This window comes from Mycteria americana, chromosome 6, assembly GCF_035582795.1.
Source record: "Mycteria americana isolate JAX WOST 10 ecotype Jacksonville Zoo and Gardens chromosome 6, USCA_MyAme_1.0, whole genome shotgun sequence".
NCBI classification, from domain to species: Eukaryota; Metazoa; Chordata; class Aves; order Ciconiiformes; family Ciconiidae; genus Mycteria; species Mycteria americana.
Genome location: NC_134370.1, coordinates 18,797,757 through 18,810,446, shown reverse-complemented (window position 1 = coordinate 18,810,446; position 12,690 = coordinate 18,797,757). Strand labels below are relative to the sequence as shown.

Here is a 12,690-nt window from a genome sequence, read left to right as displayed (position 1 = left end):
GTATGTGGGCTTTCATTTCAGTCTATTAAATTATGTTGGTTATTCAAAGTGTATTTAGTTTGTTTTACTCCTGGTGAATTTTGACTGTGCAGCAAAGTAAATATAATGTGTCTTGATTTATGAGCACAAATAAGATAATATCTCTGGGATCTTCAATGTATTTAGGTATCGCTCAAACTATAAGCAAGCTAAATAATTATTTTCAGGTATGTTCATATTTGGCTTCGAAATAGGAATCCTTCATAATGGGATATATCAGCATACTCGCAGTAAATATTGTTTCCTTCAGATCAAACTTAAAAGGCCAAAAGAAACTGAGAAATAATTTTAAACTGCATATTTTACTTTCAACATTTTCTTCCAGCCCATTTGCTTACGTGGATCCCTTGCATTGTAACATGGCCTATTTGTACCTTGAACTGCTCAAAGACTCCCTCAACGAGTATGCATATGCAGCAGAACTAGCTGGCTTGAACTATGATCTCCAAAATACCATCTATGGGATGTATGTAAGTACCCAAATCAAGGAAAAGCTTAGAGCCTTAAAACTACTTCCACTCATCAACATTTTTATATTGATTTGATGGAAGGACTTTTATTTAAAAAATGGGTCTAAGGCTGTCACTCCTTTTGATCTTGGTTATTAACCATCCTTTCTTTAATTTGAATTTTAAGTTGAATTTTGTTCAAAGTCTTCAACAATCTTTCCATTCATATTAAGCAAATTTTCTTCTTTATTTTTATATCATTCATGAAATTAATTAGTTGTAAGATTTGTTCCTCCATTTAAAAAAAGAAAAAAGCAACCCTAATCCAAGCTTACATATTTCAGTTTGTCAGATAGCTACTAAAAACTTTCTGACTGATGGGGTAGAAGACCCCCTTTTCATGCTATTAAATGAATGGTATACTTCAGCTTTCCTGTTCAAGAACTACTGATCGTGAGGCTGCATATACATACTCTTCAGTCATATTTCTTCATCCATTACTTTGTCACTGCTTGAGGTATCAAAGCATTTCTTTTGTTTTTCTTTTTGTTAGTCGCTACATTTATGCTGATCCTCTCCATTGCAACATGACATACCTGTTTATCAGGTTATTGAAGGATGATTTAAAAGAGTATACATATGCAGCACGCCTCTCAGGTTTGATCTATGGCATTGCATCAGGAATGAATGCAATACTTGTAAGTAAGAAAAAAACGCAGGAGGAAATGAAACAGCTTGGGCGTTGTTGAGCTTGGAGAAAACATTTGACTTCTGCATTTCTAAACGAGATGGTTAATGTTTTTTTTCCTTGCATATATCTCATGAATTAAAGGCAAAGCAAAACTATATTTTAATCGGTACTGAGTGACCTGTTGGAGATTGCAGTGTCTTGCGAACATGTGTGCAGTGCAATTGTTGCATTCTAGTTCATGTTTTTATTTGCTTGCATGGTAATCTTGAAAGTACTATTGCAGGTTTCTATATAAAAAGATTAACTTTTCTGTTGAATGAATCTCAGCTTTACAGATTTTGTTATAATTCTCTAATTCTGCTGTAGTGAGCTGTGGAAATGGATTGTGCATGTGTTCATTAGAATGCAGTGTTGGATATTTATATTTATGGCTTTTCCTTACTGTTTTGGTTTTATTATGTGTTTTATAATCTGTTTTAAAGTGCTGACAATACTTACTTGATAAACACTGATATTATGATAGATGGTTATTTCTTACTTGGCTTCTCCTATGAGATTTATGATGGGAGATTTGAATAGTCTCTCTTGAAGTTCTGTTAAAAGCTTTTATTAATCATCATTTTATACCAAAATGTGTTTTGAAATTTCCTGTAGAAGTATTATTTTCCAAAGCATATTGTAAGAGAATATACTGTATATTGTCTTTACATTTTCTGTATGAAAGAGAGTGCTGCAATTTCTTTTTTTATCCAATGCAAATCTCATTTCCTGGTAGCATTCGCTTAACTTAGTGCAAACACGGTTATCTATTCTGTTTCAAAGCTTGCTGATGTTTCCATGGTCAGAGTTAATTCCTTTTAAAAAAAAAGTGTGTGTGTAATTTTCTTCATTTTTAGTCACAGTTTAGATGTTTAGAGTTTTATTTTAAATATTAGCTGTTTTTCGTAGGGTCTTTGTATTCTTCTACTGTAAAGATTCTGGTTTTGTGTATTAAAATCAGTTTACTCCATTTTGATATCTGGGAATTTCTAATATTTTCTATATCATGAGAAGTTTTATAGTCAATAGTTGTAACTGTACAATGTTGATACTTTAAGCAAGGACAGATGCGACACTGAAAACAATCACCCATGGTGATGATTGAACAGTTTGGGTTCTTAACCTAATTTAGGATACCAACCTTTGTCATAAATCCATTTATGATAGCTTTTTCTTCAAATTCATGGTTCAAGTATGTTTCAGCAACTATAGAAGAAAAAATTCTTCCTACTGGAAAGCAGGAATTCACCTGTATGCTGGTTTGTGTCCTAGAATTTAGTTTTACCCTTAATTAAACTGTACAAATCCAATTAAATTCATGTTTTGAGATATGAAATTTTGAACGTTTTTCTTCCCCCAAAAAGGCCTTCTAATGCCTTTTTTCACTAGACAAACTTTCTGTAGCTTGATGCAATCATATAGTAATTTTTAGGTTTCTGTGTTGTGTTTTTAAATTACCAAGTTTATTTCATGTATACTTTCAAAAAAATGTGTATGATCAGATCAGTATCTCATTATGATAGTAGACTAACTACCTTGGTGTTTTCAGCCCAACACCATCCTGGTTATAAATTGTGCTGCTGTTGACAGTACCGCTTTTCTTGTGGTACTGCTTACTTCTGCTTACATAAAATTTTTTTTTTTGAGCAACAAGAGAAACATGAAACAAAAGTAAATTGGAGAGAATATTTAAGAAGGCTGTGAATCTGGATTTCATCACTGAAATGAGAAACCTAGAGTAAAATCATTTCAGTACTCCACATGTACAGTTTACTGACTGGACTCAATACTTGTAATCATTAAAAATCTGTATTCTTAGTACAATTTGCTTACATCAGCATGAAATTACATTAATTTTCTGCGTTCATAACTCCTGGGCAAATATGCAACGTTATATTCCTCAGTTACTTATCTTTTGATGGGTAAAGTTATTTTATTTCAGAATGAGTTAATGTTGAATAACATTGAATTTAGAGTAAGTATTGAAAAGTGTGTTGTTCATTGAATTGTACAAGACTTGGTAATTGTTTTAGTCTTCCACATTTAAAGCAAACTATGCACTTTTTCCATAGCTTTCTGTAAAAGGTTATAATGACAAGCAACATATCTTGCTCAAGAAGATCATTGAGAAAATGGCTACTTTTGAGATTGATGAAAAACGATTTGAAATTATCAAGGAAGCGGTAAGCTACATGAGAAATTTACATTTTGGAGTAACTTAAAATTTAATGCATTGACTTGAAATGAAATCTGAGGGCTGATTATTAATGGAAGTACAGAGTGAAAGTGCGCCTCATTGGGACTGCAGAAGCTTTTTTCTTTTGTCTTTTTTGTGACCCAGAGTGTTTATATTACATTCTTTGGTTAAAAATAACTGGCCCTGGAATCTTATTGCAGTTGGTTTTCCTTATGATTGATCAAGGGATTGCAACTTGCTTTGATAGGAGTAGAAATCTAAGAAAGGGGACAAGGGGAAATCTTAACTTTATATCCTGTTTTGCAATTTGGAAAGGCCCCAGTGGGATCTAGCCATAAAAGAAGGAGAAAATGGGTGAAGGGGGAAAGGAAGTGTTGAAAAGATTTGCAACATTTCTCCTCCCCAGATGCGAAGAGGAGCTCTGCTCCTGGGCCAAGATCCTTTGGCGCAAAAGTAACCAGCTGGTTAAGAACATGCTGACTTTTGGAAGTCTCACTTCCTAAATTTAATGACTGATCTATATATATGGAATGTAAGTTAGGTTTGGTGTGTTTTTTTTTTTTTTTTTTAAGCTCCTGAAGTAAATTTATGAATGGTGATTACATTTGCTAAGCCAAACAAAATACGTAATTGTTCTTCTGGTGCTTTCTTTAGAGCAAGACAGAGGTAAAACAAAGGAAATTAACAAATTAGATATTGGCACTCATAGCAATGAGTGGTTGTGGAGGTATAAATGAGTGCACAAGGATTAGACTGGTGTTAGGGAACAGGCTGACTTCTGGTCCCGAAAGCTTTCAGATAGTCTGCAGTAGATGAGAGAGCTAGGGCTGCAGGGAAGATCACTCCATGCTTGCTGTATTCTTATTTTAATCCTCTGCTGCTGGTGATTTTTGAACAGGTGACTGGCCTAGACAGACAGCAGGGCCATCTTTAGTTCATAACTATTTAGTAGGAAATTCTAAGCAGGTGGACATCAAACATGAGGTAGATTTATTATAACAGCACTTTATTTAGGGCTCTGTGTACCTAAGATACATTAATTGTCTGGAAAGTTTTAACTGGATGTGACGAATGTCAAGGTAAAAAAAAACTCAGCCCACAGGTCTGTGAATGATCCATTTTGGATGATTTTCTCTTAGTTTAAGATGTTTCCATGATTGTCTTCACAGTTTGCTTGAACTTTGTCTCTGTATTATGCATGTTTTGTCATTTTATAGATTTTTGTTACATAGGCCTCTTGTGTATGTAAAATGACAAAATACAAAAAAAGTCGAATCAGGAGGGAGATTGCTGTTTTTCCCCTCATGTCTACACCTAACAGATAAAGGAGATACCAGCTTCTGGCTTCTATTTGGAACTTCATGGTCGCTGTTTCTCACTCATGTGCCCTGAAATGAGTTACTTTTCTCCTGTACTGGAAATGATCCCAGCTTGCCAAAACTATTAGTGTGCACTTTCCATTTCCTCTGGTAGAGGAAAAAGGTTTTGCTTATTTTGTAAAGGTGCAGCTGGACTAGAAAGGAGTTTCTTTGGAGAAGCTCACTGATTCTTCTCTCATACCTCCTTTATCCAGGCAAAGAATGTAAGGAATTTCCCAGTGCTCCTGTTATCTTTCTTACCAAGTCAGCCCAGGGAAGCAACTGGGAGAAAAATACATTTTCTATTTGTGATATTCCCCCACCCCACCCCTGGGCAGTCATTATAGAATGCATATTTCCTGGGTAGAGCAACTTGATCTAAATACTTATTTAGGTCCAACTGCAATAATTTAATTTCCAGTCATTAATTTTATGGAGAAGTTTGATTTCATGCTCATTTCAACCATCTTAATGGTTACTGCTTAATCCATAGGCTCAGAAGCCCACATTATTACTAAGGTAATTTAACACAATTTTTTGACAGGTCTAACAAGCAAGAGAATGTTGATGGCACTACAAAGTTGAGAGTACAAGGTTAATATTTTATGTTTAGAAACAGAGTTCTATAATTTGGACTTAATTATTTTGTTTTAGTACATGAGATCACTTAACAACTTCAGGGCTGAACAGCCTCACCAACATGCAATGTATTATCTCCGACTCCTGATGACAGAAGTTGCTTGGACCAAAGATGAATTAAAAGAAGCTCTAGATGGTAATGTTCTGCCAGTTTTAAACTTTATTTTTATTTTTTCTTATGGAAAATGTCTTGTTACTAAACTAATGAAGGTACCTATTTTGAACTCTGCCCATTATTCAGGTGAGGCCCCTGCAGTGCCAGACCTGAGCTGATGCTGGTGGATGTCAATGCCTCTGCACTTGTCCTCCAGTTTCTAGAAAGTATAGTAGTTCAGGCAAAAGGCCTCAAATGGCAAAACTTGAACAGCTTTGTGGGCATGAGCCTGGGTATGGTGAATCCAGTGCTCAACTAGCACTGCTAAAATCATTTGGCTCTAGCTGACATCTTGCAGACACATTGGAGTGTATCTGCATTGTACTTCCCAATATGCATACTATTTTCTTTTTTCCATTATCAGGGAATCCTAACTCCTGTTTCTGTAGATAATAAAGAACTGTAGATAAAAAAGATAAAAGAAAAAAGATATAACTTCTGTAAATAATAACGATAATAAAGAACATTACGGTTCTAACAAAGAGCAGGTGCCCCACTATATTTGGAGAAAGAAGAAATTTCAAATTAAGAGATTTAATTGATTTTAGTAATAGCTAAAGAACTCTTCCCTACCTTTATCTTCCTGTGTTACAACAAAAGGCTGTTACTGGGACAGTTTGCAAAATACCTTGTAATACCTTCTTGGAATACACCAAGACATTCTTTTCAAGAAGAATATTTGACTTTTGTATTTATTTGAGGGGGTGGATTCAGAATACATATCCATAGTTGTTAAAGACTGACACATACCATACTGTTTGAAGTTGTGATGCTGAAAACTGCTTCATTAAGATAGACTCTATAGATGCCCTGAGCCAGCTCCACAGGGGTGTGTTTTTTTCCTACCGGATTGCTCCAGGATAGGAATATAAATGTTTAGTTGTATAGTTTTTTGAATGAGTGCAGGTATCTCTGAGATTAGCAGTGGTGGCAGTGCCTGTGAAGTCAATGACAAAACTAACACTGATTTTCATGGCAGTGGGTTCAGCTATATGTAGGTCATTCCTTTTTTTAATGACTACTGAATTTTGAAAAAATAAGATATTTTCTGTTCCATGTGTAACTTGTCTTTATAAGATTAATGCTGCTGTATTCAGCATAAGAATGGCTAAAACTGGAATGCTGGACAGGAATGCTGTCTACTTAGCACTGCTGGAAGCCTGCTTGAAATACAGGGACTTAATGCGTGATTTTTTTTTTTTTCTCTTTTCCTCTCTCGCATTCAGTGCGTCTGTAATCTTTTGCCCTATTAATAAGCAATTCTAGAGGCAAAAATTAAGATTAGGATTATACAACAATAAAATGTTAATTTGGAATCAGGGAAAAATGTGGAAATGAATTTTTTACCGAGGGTCAGTTACCTGTTTTAAGAGAGGGAAAGACTGATAAGCACAGTATAGGTTTTTCTAATACAAATCACAAATTTATTAGATATGTATGCATCCCCCACTGAATAACTGAGTGACCTCCTAATCTTGATTGCATTTGTCTTTTCAAAACTTTGTGAAATACACAAGTATTGTTAGTTTTTATTTTAGTTGAGAAAATGACAAAATGAGAAATCAGTTTTTTGGTGTTATAGTGTGGGTAGTCTTGTAATGTCAGGGAATTAAGAACGGAGGTGTTGACTTTGGGATGAACACCCCATCCATTCAACCATCTTTCCTCTCTTCATCCATTGATTCTATATGTTAAACACTTTGCATTATATATGAAAACCGGTTTGGAAAGACAGGCTAGCATAGAATGCGTGTGTATGTGTACTCTGGGATATATTGCAAAAATATGTTTCTTTTGCATTGTTTGTTACAAAGATACTATCAAAACACCATATTTGAGTTGAGGTTCTTTTTTTAGTCTAGATGGTAAATGCACAGTGTGTTTCTCGAGCATTATAAACTATATGCTGCTGGTTTAGTTAATAACTAAGGCTTTATCTTGGAACACCACCTGAATGATGGCAACTTTTTTCTCTGGAGAATGAATGTTTGTTCAGCATGATTGGAAAGAAGGCTTTTTTTTTCTTTTCTTTTTGGAATCTGGGTCAGATGGTATGTGAATTCTAAGCAAAACAAACTATATGACGAGTGCTGCTATGTAGACCTGGAAACTCTCCAATGTTGCATTTTTAAGGAGAGATTCACTTTTTCATGATGATGAGTTTCTCCTCCTCTAAGAAATGCACCATATCTAATGATGAGTTAGGTACTTCCTAATGTAAAAATGCATGTAATTGATTTAACTGTCTAAATAACTATTCTAGATGTCACTCTTCCCCGCCTCAAGGCCTTTATAGCTCAGCTGTTGTCACGGTTACACATTGAAGCTCTTCTCCATGGCAATATAACAAAACAGGTTGGTGTGATACTTTCTTTAATAAAACAATTTTTATTTAAAAGCAGCATAAAAAATCTTCTCAGATCTTTAAGCATTTTTGCCAAATGTGATTTCATAATTTGACTTCGTACTTTTTTCTCTTTATGGGAGTATCATAGTGTCACTTGTTCCACTTTAGATTTATTAGGCTGAGTGGTGCCCTTGTATTACTCTTGGAAATTTAATGAAAAACAACTTATGATCTAAATATTTTAAAGTCTGTGTTGCATGTCATTACTGTGATGTGATCAAGCTGCATAAGGAATGATGTGCTGCAGATCCTGCTTTTCCATTTAAAAGTTTCAGGCTAACTAGCAAAGATTTAAGAATCCAAGATCCTTCTAAATGAAGTACTTTGCACAAAGCTAAACAGGGATGGTGGGCCATAAAAAATAAGTGTCAGCTGTCAGTTGTGTCTTTTGGGGAGTAAAAATCAGAAAACGTTTGTTCTGTATTCCATTAAAATAGTAACGGTTTGTATTTGCATAGAAAATCTAACCAAATATTTGAATATATGTACTAATACAAAATGTAATATCTTTCTTGTACATTTTTGCATTCTTTTTTTGTAGGGCTGGTATAGCAGTATATCTGTGTTATACCAGCTGTGTGATACTTCACTAGCAGGAGGTGTTATAAACACTGCTAGTGACTGCTGAATGTACGGAGAAGAAAGTTAACTAGTAAGGAGGGGGAAAATAAAAAGATGAAGGAGCCAATAGCACTGGATGCACACTTTTCTTTTGCAAGGATGTCTTTAAATTTTTTTTTTTATTTTATAGAGTATTTTTCATGTGGAAAAATGTAAAAAATAGCCTCACTTTTTTCCTTCCTTATTTCTTACACATTTGTATATGAAAGTCAATTCCTTCTGAAATATAACTGAATGACCAGATTTTTTAGATTTCCATGATAATGCAGTCACAGCAGAGAAATGCATTCTTTAGTTGGCATAATGGGTGGCTATTGAAGAGTCCTACAACTAGAGAACTGGGAAGGATTTACTGTTATGCCCATAGCTGTGTAATGTTTAGAAATGATCTGCAAACCTCCCTGAATAGATGCGGGTAGGAAAACTTCTCTGTCCTTCAGTGCCCGTGATGTGATCATCACTGACAAAGCTCAGAAATTTTAACCTGGATCTAAGAATTTTTTCTGACTAAAATTAAAAACAAATTTACATACTCTTGCAACACCTTTCAATACTTGAAAAATTTTTTAGTGAATCTGTATTTTTTTTTTAAATTAGACCTATCTAGCTGCTTAAAATTCCCATTTCTTGTTGAACTAATTTCATTCTGATACTTGTTTTTTGACTGTTCCTTTTATTTATTTGCTGCAAGTGGATGAGTAGTAAACTAATCCTGTTCAGAACATCTGTCTGAACAGTCTTGTTGTAAATATTTTGTTTTAATATGGTGACTTGATTGGAAGAATATATAGTATTTTTCTCTAACCTTTCAAACTGGGTTTTGTTAGACCTCAATCTTTTTGTCTTTAATATTGGGTGGGGTTATGGGGGAGTGTTCGGGGGGGAAGGGGCATGTGTTTACTGTTTTCAGGCGTTTTGCATGTTTTTGATAAGATCACTTGTGTTGCGAGTTTGTGGCAATGCAGACTAAGAGGTTTTGGCTTTCAGCCAAAACTACTTTGTAGCAAGTTACTGTGATTTCCAATACCCAGGTTACAAGAACACATAACCCTTAACAGGTAAAGCTTTTGAAGTTAAATCCTTGAATGAAACTAATGATTTTAAAATGTTTTCACTACTTATGATTTTTTTATTCTTATTATTTTAATCCATCAAATAAAAGAAAGTATCTGGGCAATGAGTCCTAATACTATCAGCACGACAATGAAATGCATGTTGGAACTTAACCATTAATTTGTTTTCTTAAAATTCCATCTCATGAGGTGTTAGCTTTGCAAGCCTATGTTGTAGGTATCTTGTCTTCAGACTTTGAAAGATGATATCAAAGTGGTGAAGGGAAAGGAAAAAAAAGCCCATAGAACTTCAATTTCAACAGCATTGGGGAGGAGTAGAAGTAGTTAAACATGTAAAAGAGATAAATGTAAAAAAAAAACCCACAAAACCCTTGCCCCCCAAACCCCGATTTCCTCTCATCTACTTAACTTCTACTGTATTTTTATTAAATTACAATATCCCTACTTCCTATTCTTGAGGGGTTTGGGGTTTTTTTTCCCTTTTTTCTTTTCTTTCATGTCACCATCAATAATTGAAAGTCTTATCCTGCTGTTAGGTACAGAACAACTAATGATTGTTAAAAATCCTCTTATGTTTTCTCTTCCAGGCTGCATTAGGAATTATGCAGATGGTTGAGGACACTCTCATCGAGCACGCTCATACAAAGCCACTCCTTCCCAGTCAGCTAGTGAGATACAGAGAAGTACAACTTCCTGACAGTAAGTTAAATGATTTATTTACAATTTTTTAACGCACGTTAAATTGAGATTCTCTGTTTACTAACAGCATTTTAAAATGAATATTACTCCGTTGCTAGGAGTTAGTTTCAAAATCAGACTTACTTCAAATTATTTTAAACTTTAAATTGAAAAATATAATTAGGGTCTGGTTTTGTTAGTAAAATGATACACTAATGTATCATCTTTCTGGTACACTTGAAAATGAATTTGATATCATTTTTAATCTGTGTATGTAAATTGGACTTCTTGGGGGTTGGAACTAGACGATCTTTAAGGTGCCTTCCAACTCAAACCATTCTATGATTCTGTGATTCAGTCTGAATTCACTCGGTATGATTTATGGAAATAAGAGCCCTGTCACACTCTCTGCTACACATAGTATACACATTTAAATAAGCACCATTCTTTGAGCACTTTTGCATATTAATTGACCATTCAGTGAAGGATTGTCCTAAACGACTCTTGCTTTTTGAGGAAAAATAAAAGCTCTTATCCAAGCAACTTTGGGTTTTTGCTAATACAAATTCTTTTGGTCTTGTAGTGTTGTATATGATTTTACTTCTATTGTGCAAAATAATCTTATATATAAGAAAGGAGGTTCAAGGAATTGCTGGGAGTTATACAGAAATGATGACATATGTAGCTATACAACCAAAGCCAATTACCCATAGCTGATCATCAGCCTGTGGAAACTGCCATATACCAAAGAAGCTATTGGTATTAAATGCTGAGTTATTTTTAATGTTCATAAATGTTTCTGACAAATTGTCTTTAGAAACTATTTACACAGTAGAGGCAATGCAGAATTCCACTCCAGTTCCAAAAATATTTGCTTGAGGAGATGCAGCCAGTTTCAATTTACTTGCTGATATGCTCAAGCTATGACATTTTGATGTGTTAAAATAATCTTTTCTTTACTTGTTTCATGAAAAGTATGCTGTTAGCAAAATTCTGCTGTAACAGTCCTAAACCATTTATTATAATTCCATTCCACAAGGTATAGACCATTATCTTTTTAATTGTGGACAATAAGAATGTACCTTTTTACGAACTTAAGTGTTTTAACTTTGTCTTTTAGGAGGTTGGTTTGTATATCAACAGAGAAATGAAGTTCATAACAATTGTGGCATTGAAATATATTACCAGACAGACATGCAGAGCACTTCTGAGAATATGTTTTTGGAGCTCTTTTGTCAAATTATCTCAGAACCATGCTTCAATACTCTGCGCACCAAGGAACAATTAGGTAAGTTTTCCCGTAGTGATTATGTGTCTGTATACACACGTGCATGCATACTGACGCACTTACATGAGACACAATGAGGTGTTCTTGCCTTGCTTAGTGAATGCCGTTTAAAGGGCACTTGGTAAATGTAAATCATTTTAACTGCTGATGATCATTCCTTTAACTGATGACTCAAAGGAATGTTACTGTGCATATACTCTAAATTGACAAGGAGCAAGCATAATTTTTAAGGTAAGTCTGAAATACCTGAAGCGAACTCTGGCTTAATAAAAAGTTTGATCACTGTACAGAAAATGTAATATCTCGAATTTTTACCTAAAGGAGATTATATCAGTTTCCTAAATTTTAGATCTTCTTAAAGAATCAGCAGTAGTAGTTTGGTCTTTTCTGCTTGTGATCCTACTTCCAGGTGCACTTGATGATTCACAAGCCTTAGCTTAGGAATACTGCTGTATGGGTCATGGTAAGCTGCCATACTAAATACATTTCAGTTTTTTTAAGAATACAGCTGTTCACTAAGAAGTACAAATAATTGTTACCCGAACCAGTAAGGCTGAGAACTGGTAAGGTTATTCCAAACAGGATAACAAGGAGACACAGAGGCTTTGCATGACAGTTTGCATGATTGAAATACTGATGGGGAGGAGTACGGTTTTTCCAAAGGTGTGAGGCAGGGGAATGTCTCAGTGTGATGACTATGAACTACCAGGGAGATCAGGCAAGATTAGACATTTTGTGAGCAACTAGCAGAATCAGCCATACCATATTGATCATAGGGATTTTAACTATCTAGGTATCTGTTGAAAATAGGGCAGGACCCAGGTTATTTAGCAGGTTTTTTGAATCTGCTGGTGGCAGGTTTAGTGTAGAAGTTGGAGGTAACAGCTAAAGAGGAGGGGGGGAACCATTGAGGAAGAACTGTGTGAGTGTGTCCAGCGCTGCGTAACTGCTGTGTGGTAGGGTTCACAAGACTTAGGAGGGAAGACAGTAGAAATACCAGCAAAATTCTGTAAACTTCATGGAATTGATAAGAAGGTCTCTGAGAAAGTTAAGGGAA

General features: G+C 34.8%; 1 protein-coding gene across 3 annotated transcripts in view; it reads left to right on the top strand.

Moving 5' to 3' along the window:
- IDE (insulin degrading enzyme) overlaps positions 1 to 12,690 on the top strand; it is a 68,251-nt gene that overhangs the window by 45,814 nt on the left and 9,747 nt on the right. For 2 of the 3 annotated variants that reach the window (XM_075504805.1, XM_075504804.1), the window contains exons 15-20: positions 365 to 509; positions 3,291 to 3,401; positions 5,428 to 5,548; positions 7,830 to 7,921; positions 10,255 to 10,366; positions 11,466 to 11,633. In XM_075504805.1, the coding sequence (XP_075360920.1) occupies positions 365 to 509; positions 3,291 to 3,401; positions 5,428 to 5,548; positions 7,830 to 7,921; positions 10,255 to 10,366; positions 11,466 to 11,633 (749 nt within the window). Of the gene's footprint in view, positions 1 to 364; positions 510 to 1,041; positions 1,187 to 3,290; positions 3,402 to 5,427; positions 5,549 to 7,829; positions 7,922 to 10,254; positions 10,367 to 11,465; positions 11,634 to 12,690 lie in introns of all 3 variants that reach the window. The other variant, XM_075504806.1, reaches the window with a different exon arrangement.